This window comes from Oncorhynchus kisutch, linkage group LG23 (genome assembly GCF_002021735.2).
Source record: "Oncorhynchus kisutch isolate 150728-3 linkage group LG23, Okis_V2, whole genome shotgun sequence".
Taxonomy (NCBI): Eukaryota; Metazoa; Chordata; class Actinopteri; order Salmoniformes; family Salmonidae; genus Oncorhynchus; species Oncorhynchus kisutch.
Window position 1 is genome coordinate 7409498 of NC_034196.2, and position 22229 is coordinate 7431726.

A 22229-nucleotide genomic window follows, 5' to 3' on the forward strand; every position below is an offset into this window, starting at 1 on the left:
ATTTTAAAAGCCTATTTTATTAAATTATGCCCTTTTAATATAAACCACATGGAGAATTAAATAAATCAGATTTTTTATATGAATAAAGAAAAATTCTGAATTTTGTCATGTCCCTCCGTGCACCCTTTGTGACTTCTAGGAAGATTTGAACACACTTAACCCTATCCTTTCTCCACGTTTTCACCATCATTGTAAAGCCCTAGTTATTTTGTTGCTTTGACAGTCTATTGACCCACCGGTGTGTCAGTCTAAGTAACATAATAAAAAAATCCCCATCCAAATCTGTCAGTTTAAGCTAGAGAAATATGTTGGATGCGTCTCAATCCACCACACCACAACACTATGTTGCACTTCCGCATCTGCGGTAAAAGGTGGCAGAGCTAGAGTGAGTCACGAAAACGACGGTGTTCTCCGTTTTGCTCTAAGACGTCCACCGGTGTCACGGGATTTGTCTGAAGGTAACCGGTTTTAATAAATGTACGGAAGGATGAAGGTAGTTTTGTACCTACCCAGGAAAAGGGTTTAAATATGTGAGAGAGAGAAAAAAACTGCTGAACCCAGCCCTGTTACTTTATATATGATGTTCAACCGGGATAGGGGGACATGCGTTGCACATGGTTGGTGTTTGTTTCTTGGGAAAGCTGACGAAGGCCTTGAGGCCAATATGTAAAGCTTAATAAAGAGCAGTGATACTAGCAAGAGCAGTGTGCGGATTTCACTCTTTTTTGTGTCAAAGCTGCAAGTGTTAAAGGACTGATTACTTGTCAGCGCACGCTTGTAAAAAAAGGGTTAAGGTCTGAAGTGATGTCAGGGGGGTTGGAAAGAACAGACGGGTGTTGATGATGACACTACGTTCCTGTAAAACCTTCAGCCCGATGCGTGCGCGTGCCATGGGATGCTAGCTAACTGTGGCTGGATCTATCTCAACACACACAAGTAATACTGTTAGCAAGGTGAACTTATTAGGTAAACACTTTGATATGCAATGATTCATCTCCCATGTAAAAGCTCTTAGAATGGCCAGCAGATGTTGTAGTTTACGGTACAGATAAATGACTCACATTACTGAAACAGCCTGTTAGTCCTTCTTTCCACTCTTGTATGGCTAAATGAGAATCTATTTCAGTTAAACAATGGCATCACACAAACAATCCAGACAAATAGTTGAATAAGGTTCGGCGCTAACTTATACAAATGTCTTAGTTTTGATATATCTCTTATTATGTCATAGCTCTCTAGCACTTATACCGTTTATAAAATAAATAATATGATCTAAAAACACACTTTTACCATTTATAAAATAAATAATAAGCTCTAAAATACAACAAATGTCTAAACACAATAAAAGTGGATGGAAAAGGAAAAATGGAGTAAGATAGACAAATGGATCACGGACACGGGTGACAAATGAAGTTTAATGGGGTTATAGTCATTCAAAGAGTTCAGAGTTCAAACAGTCAGATGGTTATATAGGACAAAGTGCAAAACTAGAGAGCCACTTTTGTGGTCATAAACCACAAAGAACATTAAACAAACCATTCCTCAACCTAATACAAATCACCTGGGCTCATCACAGTTCTGGCATGTCTGACACATAATATTGGTGACCAGAGTCATATAGGCATATACTGCCTGTATATACTGCCATATACTTTCTTTCACCAGGATTAGATTCTGGTTTTTATTTGGGAAAGCATTGGGCTATATACCCCATTTCTTCAACAATCTGCTAACACCTTCAATGGGGATTTATCTGGGTGTTATTCTCTTTCTTCCTCTCTCTTTTCTCTCTCGATCTTATCACTCGTTTCTCTCTGTTAGTTAATTGAGATCAGTGTTACTCTGCTGGGAGAGTAAAAGTGACCTCAGTCTGAGTCATTGACACAATGTCCGTAGAGTATCAACTGTCCTGCCCTGACACACACACACACACACACACACACACACACACACACACACACACACACACACACACACACACACACACACACACACACACACAGAGAGAGAGACAAACACACAAACAGACACGCTCTGGCCCTGGGACAATCACAGATTCAGAGATGCTGGGTGACTGACGGACAGACACACAAAGTTCTGGTGGATGGTGGACAGACAGACATACAGAGAGACATTGGTAAAGAAAGTTGCCGCATGACAGGGAGAAAGGGCAACAAGTGTACTGTGGCGAGGGCTGAGATCCTATTGGTCTGCCGTCAGCGAATGGGAGCGCTGCCCGGAAGCACGTCACAGAGTGCTAGTTGTGGAGGCAGCCAATCGCTTCCCTATGTAGATCCTGCGAGAGAAATATACTGCTAATAATGAAGGATGCACATTTACCTCCTTGTTGTATAAAAACAGATTGCTGCTATTAGGAAAGAGATCTATAATTTAAAAAAGCATCAGGTGCTGGTGGTCATATAGTAGGTTACTACATGAACATTACTAAGACAACCTGTATCTCATTATCGGCTCTAGTCGGCTGGCCCTCGCTACATATTCGTCGCCAGACCCACTGGCTCCAGGTCATCTACAAGTCCATGCTAGGTAAAGCTCCGCCTTATCTCAGCTCACTGGTCACGACGGCAACACCCATCCGTAGCACGCGCTCCAGCAGGTGTATCTCACTGATCATCCCTAAAGCCAACACCTCATTTGGCCGCCTTTCGTTCCAGTACTCTGCTGCCTGTGACTGGAACGAATTGCAAAAATCACTGAAGTTGGAGACTTTTATCTCCCTCACCAACTTCAAACATCAGCTATCTGAGCAGCTAACCGATCGCTGCAGCTGTACATAGTCTATTGGTAAATAGCCCACCCTTTTCACCTACCTCATCCCCATACTGTTTTTATTTATTTACTTTTCTGCTCTTCTGCACACCAATATCTCTACCTGTACATGACCATCTGATCATTTATCACTCCAGTGTTAATCTGCAAAATTGTAATTATTTGCCTACCTCCTCATGCCTTTTGCACACATTGTATATAGACCCCCCCTTTGTTTTCTACTGTGTTATTGACTTGTTAATTGTTTACTCCATGTGTAACTCTTTGTTGTATGCTCACACTGCTATGCTTTATCTTGGCCAGGTCGCAGTTGCAAATGAGAACCTGTTCTCAACTAGCCTACCTGGTTAAATAAAGGTGAAATAAAAAATAAAAAAAATAATCTCTTAGTGTTGGTAGCTTATATGTCCTGTATTTATCTATTATAGTGCGTGTATATGCTTTCGACTGTGTGTGTGTGTGTGTGTGAGAGAGTGAGTGAGTGAGTGAGTGAGTGAGTGAGTGAGTGAGTGAGTGAGTGAGTGAGTGAGTGAGTGAGTGAGTGAGTGAGTGAGTGAGAGTGTGTGTGTGTGTGTCTCTTACCCTACTCCCAGTGTGAGCAGGTGCGAGGCAAGCAGTGAGGGGATGAGGATCATGAGGACGTCAGAGGAGAACAGGCCTCTTTTCATCACCTCACTCTTCCTTACGCTCAGAGAGCCCGACTGCTGCTTCGGGTACAGGAACACAAACTCCCTGAGTGCAAGAGAGGCATAAGGGAGAATCGAGAGAGAGGGAGGAAATAAGCGAGGGAGATGGAGGGAGAAAGGGAGACAAGGAAGATGAAGAAAGAAAGAGATGGAGAAAGGGGAACATAAGAGAGAAAGAGAAGGAGAGAAGAAAACACGCTTTGTTCCTCAAGATAAAAGGAGATTTCTCAGGAGAAATTCTAGTTCTCATATTTTCTCAGTTAGAATATTTCAAGAAAAGACTGTGAGCTGTTCAGTAGCGCCATAACATGAGAAGAAACATACATTCATGTACATTAATGTAAAAATGAAATGAAACTATGTGCAAGACTATCATCTGTCATGTTTAGGTGTAACAGAGAGAGATATCTGTCATGTTTCAATGTTACTGTACAAGATTTCATTCATTATGTATAAAAATAATGACTACATTCCCTATAGCACATCCACAGGCTCCTCACAGGTCAGTACTTGTTATAGGCAGCCAAGTACGTGTGTAAATTAATGTTTATTTTATTTAACCTTTATTTAACTAGGCAAGTCAGTTAAGAACAAATTCTTAATTACAATGACGGCCTAAAAATGAAACTAGGGGTGAAATGATTCACTGAGACATGGTCAATGTAAGGTAAATGGAATTAGAACGAATTAGAATGAGAATCAATTCGGAGTCGTTCCAATTCTATGCGTAGGTTCTTACTTTGGTGGAAGGTTCTCGGGCCGACTGGACCAGTCCCATACCCACTCGGAAATGAGCCTCCTCTCCCCTTCTTCTTCGGACTGAGATGGAGAGGAAGAGAGAGGTAAAAGAGAAGAGAGGGAAAGTTAAATGTCAATTATCAATTACATTTGCCATCATGTTTTGATTAAGAATGGCGCTGCAATGTATAGCAGCTGTTTTACCGGGCTCGTGACAAATTCTGCTATTTTCTGTTTTTTTTGTGCTAATATTAACTTTTTTTGTAAATAATGTTTCCGCCATCATTTCCTATGACCGAAAATAGCTTCTAGACATCAGAACAGCTATCACTAACATCGATTTGGATGAAGATTTCCACTTCAATGAGGCGGAGGCGCAGGACATACTGCTGACCCCAGACCAGGCCCTAATCCCCGAAACTCAAAAAAGTGAAAGGTGGCGTAAGAGAGGCCGACATGCGGGCACCCTGACGAAACTACGTTGGCGAGTACATAAACCGCCTCTACCCTCCTTGTATTGGAGAACGTACAATCACTGGGGAACAAACTGGACAAGCTCCGTTCAAGACTATCCTCAATACGGAAGTGGTCAGATGAAGCTAAGCTACAGGACTGTTTCGCTAGCACATATGTTCCGGGATTCATCCAATGGCATTGATGAGTATACCACATCAGTCACCAGCATAATTAATAAGTCAATCAATGATGTCGTCCCCAGTGACTGTATGTACATATCCCAACCAGAAGCCATGGGTTACAGGCAACATCCGCACTGAGCTAAAGGCTAGAGCTGCTGTTCTCAAGAAGTGGGACACTAATCCGGACGCTTATAAGAAATCCCACTACACGCTCCGATGAAACATCAAACAGGCATTCACGTCAATACAGGACTAAGATCAAATCCTACCACACCGGCTCTGACGCTCATCGGATGTGGTGGGGCTTGCTAACTATCACGGATAACAAACTATTACGCAAACCCAGCCACGAGCTGCCCAGTGATGCAAGCCTTCGAGATGAGCTAAATGCCTTCTATGCTCGCTTCGAGGCAAGCAACACTGAACCATGCATGAGAGCGCCAGCTGTTCGGGACAACTGTGTGATCATGCTCTCCGTAGCCAATGTGCGTAAGACCTGCAAACAGGTTAACATTCACAGGGCTGCAGGGCCAGACGGATTACCAGGACGCATACTCAGAGCATGCGCTGACCAGCTGGCAAGTGTCTTCACTGACATTTTCAACGTCTCCCTGACAAAGTATTTAATACCAACATGTTTCAAGTAGACCACCATAGTCCGTGTGCCCAAGAACAACAAGGAAACCTGTCTAAATGACTATTGCCCCGTAGCACTCACATCTGTAGCGTTGAAATGCTTTGAAAGGCTGGTCATGGCTCACATCAACAACATCGTCTCAGACACCCTGGACCAACTCCAATTCGCATACCTCCCCAACAGATCCACAGATGACTCCATCTTTATTGTAGTCCACACAGCCCTTTTCCACCTAGACAAAAGGAACACCTATGTGAGAATGCTGTTCATTGACTACAGCTCAGCGTTCAACAAGCTCATCACTAAGCTAAGGACCCTGGGCCTGAAGACCTCCCTCTGCAATTGGATCCTGGACTTCCTGATGGGCTGCCAACAGGTGGTGAGGGAAGGCAACAACACATCCGCCACGCTGACCCTCAATATGGGGCCCCTAAGGGTTGCGTGCTTAGTCCCCTCCTGTACTCCCTGTTCACCCACAACTGCATGGCCACGCACGACTCCAACACCATCATTAAGTTTGCCGACGACACAATGGTGGTAGGCCTATAGGGAGGAGGTCAGAGAGGCAGTGAGATGCAAAGAACAACAACCTCTCCCTCAATGTCAGCAAGACAAAGGACCTACAGGAAATGGAGGGCTGAGCATGCCCCCATTCACATCAACGTGGCTGTAGTGGGGCGGATTGAGAGCTTCAAGTTCCTCTGTGTCCACATCAATAAGGATCTATCATGGTCAACACACACCAACAGGGTGAAAAGATTTGGCTTGGGCCCTCAGATAGTAAAAAGGTTCTATAGCTGCACCAGTGAGAGCATCTTGACTGGCTGCATTACTGTAACTGCTTGGCATCCGACACAATGCGCTACAGAGGATAGTGCGTACAACCCAGTACATCAATGGGGCCGAGCTCCTTGCCATCCAGGACCTCTATACCAGGCGGTGTCAGAAGAAGGCTCTTAAAATTGTCAAAGACTCCAGCCACCCAAGTCATAGACTGTTCTCTCTGCTACTGCACAGCAAGTGGTACCAATGCACCAAGTCTGGAGCCAACAGGACCCTGAACAGCTTCTTTCTCTGTTGGGAAGGGCCCATAAGTAATAATTTCACTGTTAGTCTACACCTATTGTTTGCAAAGCATGTGACGAATAATTTGTGTATTTATTTTATTTGATAACACTGACTTGTGTGGTGTTAGAGCTATCTAATAGCAAAGGATTGCTACTGCTACAGTAACATATGTCATTTGACTGTTATGTGCCTGCATGCGTGTGTGTGTTTCGTACCTGTATGGTAACACAGTCTGTACTGCTGCTGCCTTCACTGTGGGGAGGAGAAGCAGTGGTCTGCGGAGGAGTCACCACCAGGGGAGGACTGAACAAAGAGAGCAGGTCAATGGGACTTCTCAGTAAAAACAGACATCCATGTGTGTACACACACACACACACACACACAGAGGGGGAGAGAGATTTTTGTTGGTGTAGGATACTGACCTGTCTTTACTCCTCTCACACTCAAGCTGTGCCTCCAGCAGGATCCTCTCTAGCTCCCCCTGCAGGGCCCAGGAGGCTGTGTCCTGTTGTTGCCCTGTCAGACTATCCCTGCTGCTCACTGCTGATATTAGCTCCTCCAGCTCCACCCACGAGCCTGTGTGTGTGGGGGGGGGGGGCAAGAGAGAGAGACAAGAAGGTAAAGCACGTCAGAAATGAGCTCAATGTAATTGAAGAATCCATAGAATATAAACAAACCATTTCTGGGAAAATTGGAACACACTAAACAAACAACAACACAAAGCATTATCTATCCAAAATGGAGATGTATGGATAAACCAATTCTCCAATCTTTTTGGCTCTGTAACAAAGAACAGACAGCAAAAACATATACATGATCAATTGCAAATCTTAGAATCAGCTTATATCCAGAACCCACTGGATTCTCCAATTACATTGAATGAGCTACAGGTCAAAATACAAACTCTCAAACCCAAAAGGCCTGTGATGTTCATGGTATCCTAACTGAAATGCTAAAATATTTAGACCACAAATTGGCTACACTTAAACTATTTAACATCATCCTCAGCTCTGGCATCTTCCCCAATATTTGGAATCAAGGACGGATCACACCCCGATCCACAAAAGTGGAGACAAATTTGACCCCAATAACTACCATGGGATATGCATCAACAGCAACCTTGGGAGAATCCTCTACATTATCACTAACAGCAGACTACATTTCCTCAGTGAAAACAATATACTGAGCAAATGTCAAATTGTCTTTTTACCAAATGACCGTACAACAGATCATGTATTCACCCTACACACTCTAATTGACAAACAAAATAAACAAAGGCAAAGTCGTCTCATGCTTTGTTGATTTCAGAAAATATTTTGACTCAGTTTGGCATTAGGGTCTGCTATACAAATTGATGGAAAGTGGTGTTGGGGGGGGGGGAACATATGACATTATAAAATCCAAAAAACACATACATTTCTTTCCACAGGGTTGTGGGGTGAGACAGGGATGCATCTTGAGCCCCACCCTCTTCAACATATATACAATGGGCAAAAAATAATTTAGTCAGCCACCAATTGTGCAAGTTCTCCCACTTAAAAAGATGAGGCCTGTAATTTTCATCATAGGTACACTTCAACTATGACAGACAAAATGAGAAAAAAAATCCAGAAAATCACATTGTAGGATTTTTAATTAATTAATTTGCAAATTTTGGTGGAAAATAAGTATTTGGTCAATAACAAAAGTGTATCTCAATACTTTGTTATATACCCTTTGTTGGCAATGACAGAGGTCAAACGTTTTCTGTAAGTCTTCACAAGGTTTTCACACACTGTTGCAGGTATTTTGGCCCATTCCTCCATGCAGATCTCCTCTAAAGCAGTGATGTTTTGGAGCTGTTGCTGGGCAACACGGACTTTCAACTCCCTCCAAAGATTTTCTATGGGGTTGAGATCTGGAGACTGGCTAGGCCACTCCAGGACCTTGAAATGCTTCTTACGAAGCCACTCCTTCATTGCCTGGGTGGTGTGTTTGGGATCATTGTCATGCTGAAAGACCCAGCCACGTTTCATCTTCAATGCCCTTGCTGATGGAAGGAGGTTTTCACTCAAAATCTCACGACACATGGCCCCATTCATTCTTTCCTTTACACGGATCAGTCGTCCTGGTCCCTTTGCAGAAAAACAGCCCCAAAGCATGATGTTTCCACCCCCATGCTTCACAGTAGGTATGGTGTTCTTTGGATGCAACTCAGCATTCTTTGTCCTCCAAACACAACGAGTTGAGTTTTTACCAAAAAGTAATATTTTGGTTTCATCTGACCATATGACATTCTCCCAATCTTCTTCTGGATCATCCAAATGCTCTCTAGCAAACTTCAGACGGGCCTGGACATGTACTGGCTTAAGCAGGGGGACACCTCTGGCACTACAGGATTTGAGTCCCTGGCGACGTAGTGTGTTACTGATGGTAGGCTTTGTTACTTTGGTCCCAGCTCTCTGCAGGTCATTCACTAGGTCCACCCGTGTGGCTCTGGGATTTTTGCTCACCATTCTTGTGATCATTTTGACCCCACGGGGTGAGATCTTGCGTGGAGCCCCAGATCGAGGGAGATTATCAGTGGTCTTGTATATCTTCCATTTCCTAATAATTGCTCCCGCAGTTGATTTCTTCAAACCAAGGTGCTTACCTATTGCAGATTCAGTCTTCCCAGCCTGGTGCAGGTCTACAATTTTGTTTCTGGTGTCCTTTGACAGCTCTTTGGTCTTGGCCATAGTGGAGTTTGGAGTGTGACTGTTTGAGGTTGTGGACAAGTGTCTTTTATACTGATAACAAGTTCAAACAGGAGCCATTAATACAGGTAACGAGTGGAGGACAGAGGAGCCTCTTAAAGAAGAAGTTACAGGTCTGTGAGAGCCAGAAATCTTGCTTGTGTAGGTGACCAAATACTTATTTTCCACCATAATTTGAAAATATATATATATATTTTTTTAATCTCATTTTGTCTGTCAGATTTGAAGTGTTCTTATGATGAAAATTACAGGCCTCTCTCATCTTTTTAAGTGGGAGAACTTGCACAATTGGTGGCTGACTAAATACTTTTTTGCCCCACTGTATCAACGAATTGTTGAGGGCACTAGAACAGTCTGAAGCACCCGGCCTCACCCTACTAGAATCTGAAGTCAAAAGTCTACAGTTGGCTGATGATCTAGTGCTTCTGTCCCCAGCCAAGATGGGCCTACAGCAGCATCTAGATCTTCTGCACAGATCCTGTCAGCCTTGGGCCCTGACAGTCAATCTCAGTAAGACAAAAATTATGCAAAAACATAATGCAAATAATGCATGCAGAGCAGAATTATGCCCATACCTGATTATTATCAAAATCCAGAAAAGAGACGTTAAATTCTACAACCACCTAGAAGAAAGCGATTCCCAAACCTTCCATAACAAAGCAATCAAATCCAGAGATATGAACCTGGAGAAGATTCCCCTAAGCAAGCAGGTCCTGGGGCTCACAAACACATACAGACCCCACAGAGCCCCGGGACAGCAACACAATAAGACCCAACCAAATCATGAGAAAACAAAAGATGATTACTTGACACATTGGAAAGAATTAACAAAAAAACTGAGCAAATTAGACTGCTATTTAGCCCTAAACAGAGAGTACACTATCGCAGAATACATGACCACTGTGACTGACCCAAACTTAAGGAAAGCTTTAACTATGTACAGACTCAGTGAGCATAGCCTTGCTGTTGAGAAAGGCCACCATAGGCAGACCTGGCTCTCAAGAGAAGACAGGCTATGTGCACACTGCCAACAAAATGAGGTGGAAACTGAGCAGCACTTCCTAACCTCCTGCCAAATGTATGACTATATTAGAGACACATATTTCCCTCAGATTACACAGATACACAAAGAATTTGAAAACAAACCAAATTGTGATAAACTCCCATATCTATTGGGTGAAATACCAGTGTTCCATCACAGCAGCAAGATTTGTGACCGGTTGCCACAAGAAAAGGGCAACAAGTGAAGAACAAATACAATTGTAAATGCAACCCATATTTATGTTTATTTATTTTCCCTTTTGTACTTGAACTATTACATTGTTAAAGCACATTGTTAACACTGTACATAGCCATAATGACATTTGAATTGTCTCTATTCCCCTGAAACTTTTGTGAGTGTAATGTATTACTGTTCATTTTGGAACCTGTCAGTAATGTTGCAACTGAGAGAAGAGCTAATCCTGGATCATTCCATAGTTAGAATAACTTTACTGAAGCCTAATTCTGGAAGGCTAAACCAGGAGGAAGGTAAAACCAACACAGCCTATCAGCCTATCAGACTTGCAGGTGGAATGACACAGCAGGAACAGACAAAAAAAATAGACAGACAGATTCTAAAGAGATTGTAATTGTCTGTTGTTGCTCAATCATTACAGTAGATGGCCTAATGTTAGGACACGCAATGCAGAGGCACTACCCCAAAGCAGGATCGACGAGTTAGCCAGCTAACTTGCCTAAATATTCAGAATAATTTTTTTTGGGGGGGGATAAGCTTGAAATGGGCATGGTCTAATTGACAACAACACATATATACGTTTAGCTTTGTTAGTGAACCAGAAAATCAACAGTTATTTCTCATGGTTTATCAAACATTGCTGGCTAACTCATTGATCCTTCTTTTTAGTAAAAACCCTTAGGTCTGTGTTGCTGTTGTTGTTGGACTAGGATAGTTATTCGGTCTCCTTTAAAGTTGCAATCCAGGATCTTAAGCACAACAAATTGGTAACATTACGAATTGCACAAAAATATATATATGTGGGACGTAACATATCATACGCAATTTGATGACGTAGTACACAAAAAACGGGAACCACTTTTGGCTTGTGAGCATCACCTTCAAAACTAATGGCTGAAATTATTCAAGAGTACATTTTTAAGCAGACAGGACATCGCATTCCTGACATAGTATTAGACAAGACCCAATGACTTACTGACATAAGGGCATTTGTAACAACGAATGTTGTGTTTCCCCCTGGTCCTTAGTTTAGCTTGAGTGTAACACACACAACAAACAGGGACAACCACACACACAACACACACACTAACACAAAAACAAACAGGGACAACACAACCACACACACACACAACACACACACTAACACAAAAACAAACAGGGACAACCACTGACACAGCCTGACAGAATGATTATGTAAGATCTTATTTCTGTATGAGATTAGCCACCCTTTACCACCCTTTACTCTCCTGTCTCACTCTCTCTTTCCTCTTCTGTCTCATTCTCGTCTATTTCCTTATCTCTCATTCTATCTCTTTCTCTCTGCGGAATGCAAACATCATCACCTGCTCTCCTCCTCCACACATCCTCCCATCCCCTATTTTTTTATTTTTTGTCTCTTCCCATTTATTATTTGCTTTAGGGTAAGTGAGAGATCATATAGACAGCAACAGTGGAGAGGGGGGTGGATATGGGGAAAGGGGAAGGGAGGGCAGAGGGCAAACTGTGCCATTGCGCTAGTTTTCCTCCCAGAATGAGAGAGAGAGTCATGACATAACCACTGGCTGCCAGCCTGCTCGTGCTCTCTCTCTCTCTCTCTCTCTCTCTGTGGCCTTGACCAGGCTGCACTGCAGCAGCACCCAATGTCTGTCAATAGCCCAGTATCCTTCCATAGAAGTACTGTAGTGCATATCAGGTGTATGTTATGTGTGTTAATATAGGCCTAGTTCTTGAAAAACAAAGCACAGATGTGTCGTTGTGCCAAAGCTTTGTGTATGTCCTAGCTGTGATATTATGAAAGCTATACAACATCCCCCATGTGCTGTAGAGGCTATAAGCAAACTCTACAGTGAGCTATAAACTTCAGGTAAATCTCCTGGGCTTAATTGGTTTAGTGATATACAAACTGGTGAGTCATAAAATCTGTTTACAGGATGACCATGTCAGGGCAACAACAATGATAACTTCAAAATGGCATACTTACATTTCTCTCCCTAACATGCCCATTTTCTCACAAGTCCATGTTAACCATGCATTAGGTCGTGGATAATGACTATAAATAATCGTTGTCCATTAATATATTAAAATGTGATAAACAAACTTATTCTGGTGAAAGAGGTCACTGTTCATGCATCATTAATTGATTGTTACTAAAAATAAGCATTGTAGGCCTAATGAGGACGAACATAATAATTTATACATCAATAATGTTATTTTCCTGATGGACCCCTATTGGAATTATTTATTTAAATGTTAGCCTAGAAAAACAGTTGAACATAGTTTATCCCTAGGGTATACACAGAGAAAGAGTCATCATAGGGCAGTTACAAGGTTTTTTATAAACATTTCATAGTTACTACAGCACAAATCAATCACAATTGACCCGAGTTTGCATTGACCCAATAACGATCCATCGCCCCAAAACCCTTACCGTACAACGCGTCCTCTGGAGTCGGCGAGCCTGACATGGTTAGTGGCTGAAGGGTGGAGAGAGATTCTGAAACGGACAAAAACGCACAGTGTGGAGAAAACCGTGTGTTATAAACTGCCTACAGTATTTCGCTTTCTCGTGTATTGTTGTTGCCTTAGCGCGTAGACCGTGACGTACTGCGCGCAGTTATCCCTCCCTCCCCATGTGCAGGGCATGTCGAGGTAAACAAAACCGACTGAAGCTCAACAGCAATTTAATTAAGAGCCACACAGCAATTTAAACTAGCTGACAACACGTGTGTGGTGGATTAGAATACAATAGATACTCCCATTAACATTTGACATGAATTTCAATGGCCTACACATTGGAAAAGTGTCGTTCTTTGCAATGTTTTGAAATGTTTACTCCACACACTGATATGTGTACCCCGCTTGAACCATTTGCCGTCTTTAATTCGTTGCGTCAAATGAAGGGGCTTATGAGTTGTTGTGACAGCTTGTGGTGGATGGACAGTGACTCATCTATTTCGTTCCATTGAGAGGAAGCCCGGCAACTAGTGACATCAGCACTCCGCGGGCTCAGGCTCATTCTGCCTATGAAGTAAGTGCATGTTGTTGTGTCCGTAGAGATAGCACAGCACAAGGGCGTGGGTGCCATGACGCACAGTAGCTCCTCTGAATCCATGTTTTTGCACTTTCCTTCTCATCATTGTCCTCTTCAAAGAAACGCACGCACGCTGCGGGGGGGGGGGGGGGGGGGGTGAACATCAATAGATGAAAGACATTTCTTATAAGAAGAGTAGATATGTTGATGATTATGTAGGCTATTATGAACCTCTTCAGTTGATGTTGTTGATGTTTCTTTGTGTCCGTTATACAACTGGTTGTCCTGCTCCTTATAGGCAACACTGCCACCTGGTTGTCACAGCTCCTAAAGATGACTACAGTATCTTTACTGCAGGCCCTTACATTAGGCTACAGTTTTCACAACTCGCCAGGCCTATAGAATACTGTACTCGTGTTTAAAAATGTTTGTGTAGTCAGACACTTTTTACTACCGCATTAGCATTACATTTTTAGGAACATTGCAATTTGTATTGATTCAAATACAGCAGTCATTGTCACAGAAGGCCGTAAATACTGAAGAATCAGTCCTTCTCCTGTTATGGTGTTTTGCTTTCCGTCTCTGGCCAACCCTTCGGGCCCTTAAAACCCTGGCGCCAACGATCCACAAGTTACCCCGTGCCAAATCTAGGCCTATGATACTGGCTTTCACAAACTATTCCTTTGCCCCCCCCCTCCCCCCTATTGGTTTAGCTTTGTTTCTCATCTCATCTATCCTCCCGTTCTGCCCTGAGAAAGTCACTATGAGATACAATCGTACAGAAACCCAGAAGTTACCCATTCATCAATGGAATTTAAGATCTCTGTGACAATGTTCTGTCTTAGACCACGTCTCTGTGTCATAGAAGATGAGATGCATTCTGGGATGCCCTGCTCTTAAGAGTCCAGCAAATGACCGTCTGTGGTGCTAATCCATCATGTTTTGCGTTCGCAGATAGCGAAATAATACAACCTTTTCAGGTAATGGCTACGGTTAGATCCTCCCATTAGACAATGTTCCCGATTCTACCAGACTGCATTAGGAGATGATTGATGACTTGATCTGAGTCGGCACTAAAGGCTTCTGCTTAAAAGTGGCTTTTGTAGCCGGCCAGACGTGACTGGCTTGATTAATGAACGCCAGAACTAGTTGTGTTCCTCCGTTGGCTCCCGTGGACCCAGTGAAAACAGGATCTGATTGGCTGCCCCACCGAGCCCGTTTGGATTAGCGTGATAAATAATAATTACACTTCCCGGTCTCGCCCCTAGAGGACGGATGCCTATTGACTTATAGAGGGGATCACGGATCAACACTTCTCCATGGTTCTGTATAAGCAAACAACTGAGGCCTATTGCACTTTTAAGCGCTTGGTTCACACTTCTAGTTGAATGAAATGAGGGACATGACTGCTGCCAGGGCCTTTTGTAAATCTTAATATCTGTCTCAAATCCGCCGAGGATGAGTACTTAATATTAATGAAGTATTAGTGGTTGTCATCCTCTCTCAACTGCCACCATTGAAACGTATGCACGTATTTACCACAGCCCATAATATTATTCATAGTCCCTGGTGGATCTTTAATCAATGAGCCTGTTTTTCCTCTGCCGTTTCAAATGTACATTTAAGGCTGAATGTAGAGCAACTGGGCAATAACAGGAGGTACAGAGAGAGAGAGAGAGAGAGAAAGAGACGAGAAGACAAGATAAGTAATCAGGGTTGATAAAGTGGGATGAGATCTGTCAACCCCCCCCCCCCCAGGCATTTACCTTATCTCTCCATCCCCTCTCCCAGCCAGCCTAGGTGGTTGACACTAGCCTGAGGTGATAAGTACTGCAGGAATGATGATACAGTCGCAACAATACAAGAAGAAAATTGCCTGAATCGATTGGTTCTAGTCAAGGGACTATATAATATACTCTCTTTCATGTAAAACAGAGAGCGAGAGAGAGAGAGAGAGAGCAACAACCTGAGCATGACTGAATAAAACAACATATTAGATGTATCCACTGGGGCGTGACATCACAGGGCACTGCTTAATTTGCACATAAACACACACATGCAAGGAATGTGCAAATGTGTGTGGCAGTGTAGTCACACACGTACACATTGAGTACACACACACACATACAAAGAAATACACACATAGGCATACACACACACACACACACACACACACACACACACACACACACACACACACACACACACACACACACACACACACACATACACACACAGAAAGACCTCGGCATAAATTGCAGCCAGGGCCAAATTTATCTATGAATCATCACTGGGATAAAACTGCTTATACGGTAGTTTTTTTCGGATTAACATCAAGGTGATTTGAAACATATTTATACTGTAGATACTGTATCCATACAGAACAGCTGTTTAACCTTATATTTTAACCGTGTGTATGGCTATGAATAGAATTCTAGGGGATCTGTTTTTAGGGGAATATTTCTATGGTGCTTTACCCATATCCACTCTCTCCATTGTTCCCCTCATCAAGATTCCTCTGGTTGTGCTTCTTCTGTTCATATTACGAGCAACATACGTCTGCAGAATTCGACCTGTCTGTTCTTATCCCTCTCATCCTCTCTCTTTTCTTCTCTGCTTCCCCCTCTGCCCTTCTCTCAGCCCTTTACAGCTGACCTTGGTGTCCGGTCATACCTCCTTCCTTTTCCAACCTCACACACTAGGGTCCCCCCCCCCCTTCTCTCTCTCTCACACTCTCCCTCTATCCCCATCCCCTAGTGACTCCCCGTTCCCTCTCTGCCCATTGGTCCCGCCCCCTAGATCACTTCACTCCTTCGCTCGTCTCTCTCCCACTCTCCCTCGTTCCCTCTCTCTGCAGCTGTACATACTCTGCTTTTTAATTAGACAGACACACACAAGCCCCACCTTCTCCTGCCTCCTACTCTCTCTCTCTCTCTTTCATTCTCCCCCTTCTACTGACAAGTGTACAAGACTTGTGCGGCGTCACTGGGAGGGAAAGAGAGGTCAGAGAGGGAGAGCGAAAGAGAGAGGGAGACAGAAAGAGAGGGAGCGAACTGAACGGAGCATCTAAGAGGATAACTGCCTGTTTGTTCACTGTGTCGCTACTCCTGCTCTCCCTCCCATTCTGTCTCACACACGTGCCTGCACACACACTCTCAGACACACACACACACACACACGCACTGACATTCACCTGCAAAGCCACAGTGCTCAGGCTGGGAGATGAAGAGGCTCACAGTTGAGGAGATGAATTTGGGGAGAAGAGAGTGAAACAGAGGGAGAGAGAGAGGGGGGGGGACAGATGGAGTACTCACTGATTATACTAGGGAACGGAGGATCGGAGCACACAAAGCAGCAGTGACAGAGAGGAGTGAAAGAAAGAAAGAAAAAACTGGAGCGATGTGAAAATGAAAGAATACCAAAGAACAACAAACAGCGAGGAGGAAAGAGAAGAAGAAGCATGTGAGTGAAACAGTAAAGTGAGAGAAGAGAAGAAGAGGTGGTGTGTGTGACTCCTCTGTTCAGTGTCCTGAAGGATATACCGAGCATCACTTTACTTCTACCCAAACAGCCCACGACAGAGGGAGAGGAGGACTAGTCCCAGGAGAGGAGGGAAAAGAAAAACAGATAATCGGAGGGCAAGTGTAAAATACTGATATAAGGAATACATGCTCTTGGTTGGTGCAGTGGATTAACTGGTGAGTTATTGGTTTCTACTTGTTTATCCTTCTCTTCCTTTTTATTCTGGTGTGTAACCTTGTCACAACCATGGTTAGAATTGACTGGGGGAGAAACCTGTGCTGTGTGTGTGTGTGTGTGTGTGTGTGTGTGTGTGTGTGTGTGTGTGTGTGTGTAGGTGCTCATGCGTGTGTGTCTGGTTGTGTGCACAATGCTTGCGTGTGTGTGTGCGTGTGTCTGTGTGTGTATGTTTGAGCGTTTGCTTCCATGTGTGTGCTCATGCTTGTGTGTGTGTGTGTGTGTGTTTGAGTGCATATGCATGTGTGTGTGTGCGTGCGTGTTGGAACATGCTTTACAGCAGGTGTGGGAGTTGTGTGTGAGAATGTGCATCTTTATGAGCAGCTTTAAAGGCCAAGGGGCTTAGATTGGGTCGTCAGAGATGCCGGTTTGCACATTGAAGCAGAATGCTATCAGTGCATATTCTCCACGAGTAAGAGAGGGGGGGGGGGGGGGTATGTCACATAAGGTTGGTGGCACCTTAATTGGGGAGAACGGGATTGTGGTAATTGTGGGGATTGTGGTAATGGCTGGAGTGTATGGATGAGATGAGAGCACGAGTGTACACTGTGTGCATCATGCGATGTGTACTGTATGTGACTTTTTTTATTTGACATTTTACAGCGTGTGTTCTCATTGCGCCCATATGGTAAATGGAGTTCATAGGTTACACAGATGTTTTTTTCTTCTTCATGTTAACAGTATCACACTCACTCAGGCGTGAACACGCTCGTTCGCGCACGCACACACCCAGATACACACACGTCCCTACACTCTTATCCCCTTGCTTCCTCTTTGTAGAAACACTGTGCTGTTAGCGCTGTCTGTCATTCTGCTCCCTATCTTTCCCCTCTCACTCTCATCTCATCACTGTGCATTTCTAGGGGCCACTTTAGGCTCCGTGCCAGAAATGTGACCTTGCCGTTTCCACCATATCACCATCTCTCTCTATCTCTACCTCCCTGTTTCTTCGTTTAGATATCTCACTTCTTCCACTTCCCCTATCCCTTCTCTCTCTCCATTTCTCCATCTCTTTCGTACTCAGACTTTCTTTCTCCCCTTCGTTTTTAGGATGTTGTGTGTTCTAAATCAACTTACTTGGTAAAATAAGGGTTAGATTAAAGTGATGGTCTGATGTCCAGGTGTCTTAAATGTGATCAGGATGAGCTTTCCTATTACTGAAATACAGTGATGTGCTCTTGGTCTTGGGACATTGGGCCAGACAGGGACATTGCAGCACAACAGCTTGCCAGCCCACAGAAGGACCCCCTAGGGAGTGTATGTACATAGTGTGCCATGGCCTAGACAGTGTATCCCCATCACCTGTTCCCAATGCTATTCAGGCCTTTCAAACTACGCCACCGCAACCACCTGGCATGGGTCACAAAATGTGACTTTACATCTTTAATTTTCCCACTTGGGAGACTCATCAATAGAAAACCGGACTGATCCCGTGGGTGACATTTGGCACGAGGCCAAAATGACGTTATATTCTGGTTGTACATTTTTTTTTTGAGAAGACGTGAAATAACGAGATTACAACTAAACCGTCTCTGTTGCTCCCAGATAAAAAACATATTTTTTTCAAGATAGCACCAAGATTACAGATTACAACCAGATAAAGGCGTCTTTTTCAGGTTGCTAAAAAGACAATTAACAAAATCAAATTTTCCAACTTGTATACAACCTGACCACAACGTAAAAGTAATAATAATAATTGCAACTAGTTTGCCGGCTATTAACCTTCAAGGGGATCCACATATTGTGAATTAGCTTCCTGAAGATGGTAATGTGGTATCACTGGCACTTCCCACTGACCTACGAGAGCAAGCCACTGTCCTACATCCTTCTCTGGTAGTGGAGTTGGGTCAAGATAGCACGGACGGAACAATCATTTACGACACTCATTGGAAAAATTGTGAGTAATCCGGCTAGCGGCTCAATATGTTGAAAATTGAGACAGCCTGGAGTTACAAATAACCTTGCCTTAAACCTGAAAACTCATTCAGCCTCACGGAGGTAATACCCAGGCCTTTTCTACGGAATCCAACATAGTTTTGTGGTGCACTGAAGACCTCGGTTTAATATGCTAGCGGTAACATTAGCTAGCTAGCTGCAGGATTAGCTGTAACCTAGCTAGCTACGAAGTAATATAAGCACAAATGCACTAACGAGCAAACCAGCTGATTCAATTGGCTGGTCATTAATGTACAGCGATTGTCTTTATTATTTGGTCTAATAATTATAAAATACATATTCTATTTATATGCTCTAGATCCTCAAAGTTCTTTCCAGGCAGTTGCAAAAAGAAAAAACATGAAAAAAAATAATAATACAAAAACAACATTATGATCCAAAAGAGTGAAATTCTCAGCAATCTTTCACAACATCTAACATACCATGTTGTAGGCTCAAAGTATACATCCTTAACCTGTTATGTTGCTGTAGCCGATGGCTGTCCAGCTGTCCAGCTGTAGATTTCTATTGTAATGTGAAAACATATTGTTCTGTCAATGGCTATGTGAGCTATGTGCGTATAGGGACATGTCACGTCAGCTTACTTATTAGAAGGTTGGGCTCAGCTCTAGCCTGGAGTCTTCTTTAGTCTTGTTCACTGTACCGCAGCTTATATGTTACACACAGTCCCAGCTACATCTACCGAAGGATTTACGGACTGTATTTCATCTATTCTTGATGAGCTGATTGTGTGTGTGTGTGTTTGTACACGTGTGTTTCCTGGGTCATTATAAAACTTAATGAAATATTTTCCCACGAGAAACTTCTGTAGCGAGAACCTTAATCTACTTCATAAATTACAGTCATGAACAGACATAATGCAATGTGCACCTACCTAGAGGCTGCTCCTAGGAGGTGTGTACTGAATTGGACTCTCTCCCTTTCTCTCTCTCACACAACAATAAACACACCCGCTATTACCTCTGTTCTGCCTGCCCACAGAAATATAACCACAGGATAAACCATCACTATTGCTTTGTGCCTTGCTGTATATATTGTTCAGACAGCTCACCGGTCTATAAATCCAATCCCCTTGGCTGTGCAGGTATCTCTTCACTCTCTCCCCTTGCTCCCAGGACCAATAACTGGTCATATACCTTTTCTTAGTTCCTCTCCTGGTCCTTTAATGCCCTGATACGCTGATGTTCCTGATCTACCACTTCACTGAACCCTAACCATGACATTTTCTCTCCTCCCTTGCGAGGGAGTTCTTCCCTCCCTCCTTTTTCCTCTTTCTCTCCCTCTCTCTAAATATATCCATCCATGTCTACCTACCTACCTACCTCCACCCAACCCTCTCCCCCTTCCCCTGTCGGTGGCTGTGCGTGTACACAGTCATGTCGGATAAAGTTAGCCATGCCCAGACAATCCAATCTGACACGCCTTTACATAACAATTCAATCTGCAGCACTCTGCCTGCCTCCCCCTCAACAAACACACACACAAACACACACACAGAGTGCAAAACTCCAAGGTGCTTTATTGGCATAAGTTGTAACAGCACGAGAAATCAAATATGTCATATATAACACAAGACTTAGCCTCCAGCTCCAATTTGTCTCCTGTATATATGCATCATTGGTCTCTCAATGTCAACATGGCTTAGTAAGCACAGAGATCAAACATGACGTTATTCCATTGCACACCTTCACTTCTCCTGCCTGCTGATTTATCTGTTGTCTGCCAATAAAGCTTAACATGGAAATGTCACATGAGGAAAGGCTGGGCCTCAGCCACAAGAGTGTGCCGAGCATTAAGAGGCACTGGATTCATTAAACTGTCGGCGTAAATCTTGATCTCAGGGCAGTTTGCAGACTGAGTGGGAGGAGAGAAAGGGAGAGATGGAGGGAGAGAGAGGGGGTGGATAGACAGAGGGTGCAGAGGAGGGAGAGAGATAGAGAGGGGGAGAGAGAAAGAAAGGGAGAGGGTGAGGATGAGAGAGAAAGAGAGAGAGAGAAGAGGAGGATAATGAGAGAGAAAGAGGGTGGGAGAAAGAGAGGGTTGGAGACGGGATGTGAGTTTAAATGTAAGGAAAAAAAGGAAAAAAGGAAGGAGTAGATGAAAGAAAGATAGGGAGGGGTGGAATTGGGTTGACATGGAGGAGAATGAGTGGAGGGTAATGGTTCTGCAACGAGTGGAACTTGGGAAATCTGTCAGGGTGAAGGGTGAATGGGAAACACTCTTCATGGACAGAGGGAAGATTGAGGAAAGAGAGAGAGAGAGAAATTTAGTTTGGAAGTGGAGAAGGAGGAAACGGGGAGGATGACCGTCAAGGTTAAGAAATAGTGTTGATCAAATTCTGGCCATTAAAGAGGAAGAAAATACAGCTCTGTTATAGACACCACTGAACTACAGTATTTCATGATCCTGTATCATTCATAAAGGCCTGTCCACATCTAGCACTATAATATATGTCATTTAGCAGACGCTTCTATCCAAACTGACTTATGCATTTATTTAATTTTTTTAACTTATGGGTGGTCCCGGGAATCAAACCCACTATCCTGGTTTTGCAAGTGCCATGCTTGACTATCTGAGCTACAGCACAATAACTATTACAACAAACATCATTCTAATTCAAATGAATGACTGTCTGTCCTCCCACTACATGGTTTCAATGCTGCAATGATCGTTAATCATTTGCACTGAACAAAAAACAGAAATCAAATATTTCAAATATTTTACTGCATTACTGTTCATATAAGGAAATCAGTTATTTTAAATAAATTCATTATGCCCTAATCTATGGATCTCACATGACTGGTAATACAGATATGCATCTGTTGGTCACAGATACCTTAAAAATAAGGTTGGGGCTGTCAGTATCTGGTGTGACCATCATTTGCCTCATGCAGTGTGACACTCCTTCGGATAGAGTTGATCAGGCTGTTGATTGCAATAGGCATGCTGACAGCAGG

General features: G+C 43.4%; 2 protein-coding genes across 3 annotated transcripts in view; one reads left to right on the forward strand and one right to left on the reverse strand.

Annotated features, from left to right (window-relative positions):
* Window positions 1-1395: 1395 nt before the first annotated feature.
* LOC109868071 (BCL2/adenovirus E1B 19 kDa protein-interacting protein 3) lies at window positions 1396-13213 on the reverse strand. 2 transcript variants are annotated; one of them, XM_020457484.2, is made up of 7 exons: window positions 12958-13213; window positions 6980-7133; window positions 6773-6860; window positions 5662-5721; window positions 4216-4295; window positions 3373-3522; window positions 1396-2296 (listed from the first exon to the last, which is right to left on the reverse strand). In XM_020457484.2, the coding sequence occupies exons 1-7, from the start codon at window positions 12992-12994 to the stop codon at window positions 2248-2250; spliced, it is 618 nt and encodes a 205-aa protein (XP_020313073.1). In that variant the 5' UTR covers window positions 12995-13213; the 3' UTR covers window positions 1396-2247. The 2 variants fall into 2 exon arrangements, with proteins under 2 accessions (XP_020313073.1, XP_020313074.1); XM_020457485.2 differs by lacking the exon at window positions 5662-5721.
* Window positions 13214-16763: 3550 nt separating this feature from the next.
* The window catches only part of LOC109868070 (proline-rich protein 36), a 57742-nt gene continuing 52276 nt past the window's right edge, over window positions 16764-22229 (forward strand). The window contains exon 1 of the mRNA XM_020457483.2: window positions 16764-17258. The gene's annotated coding sequence lies outside the window, so the exon portion shown is untranslated. The remainder of the gene's footprint in view (window positions 17259-22229) is intronic.

Excerpts from the sequence above, each read along its gene's own strand:
- LOC109868071 (XM_020457484.2), bottom strand. The coding sequence starts at position 12,994 with ATGTCAGGCTCGCCGACTCCAGAGGACGCGTTGTACG. Across the intron at positions 6,861-6,979 it reads TGTGAGAGGAGTAAAGACAG|TCCTCCCCTGGTGGTGACTC; the intron begins GTCAGTATCCTA and ends CTCTTTGTTCAG. Across the intron at positions 2,297-3,372 it reads CTGCTCACACTGGGAGTAGG|GATCTACATAGGGAAGCGAT; the intron begins GTAAGAGACACA and ends TTTCTCTCGCAG.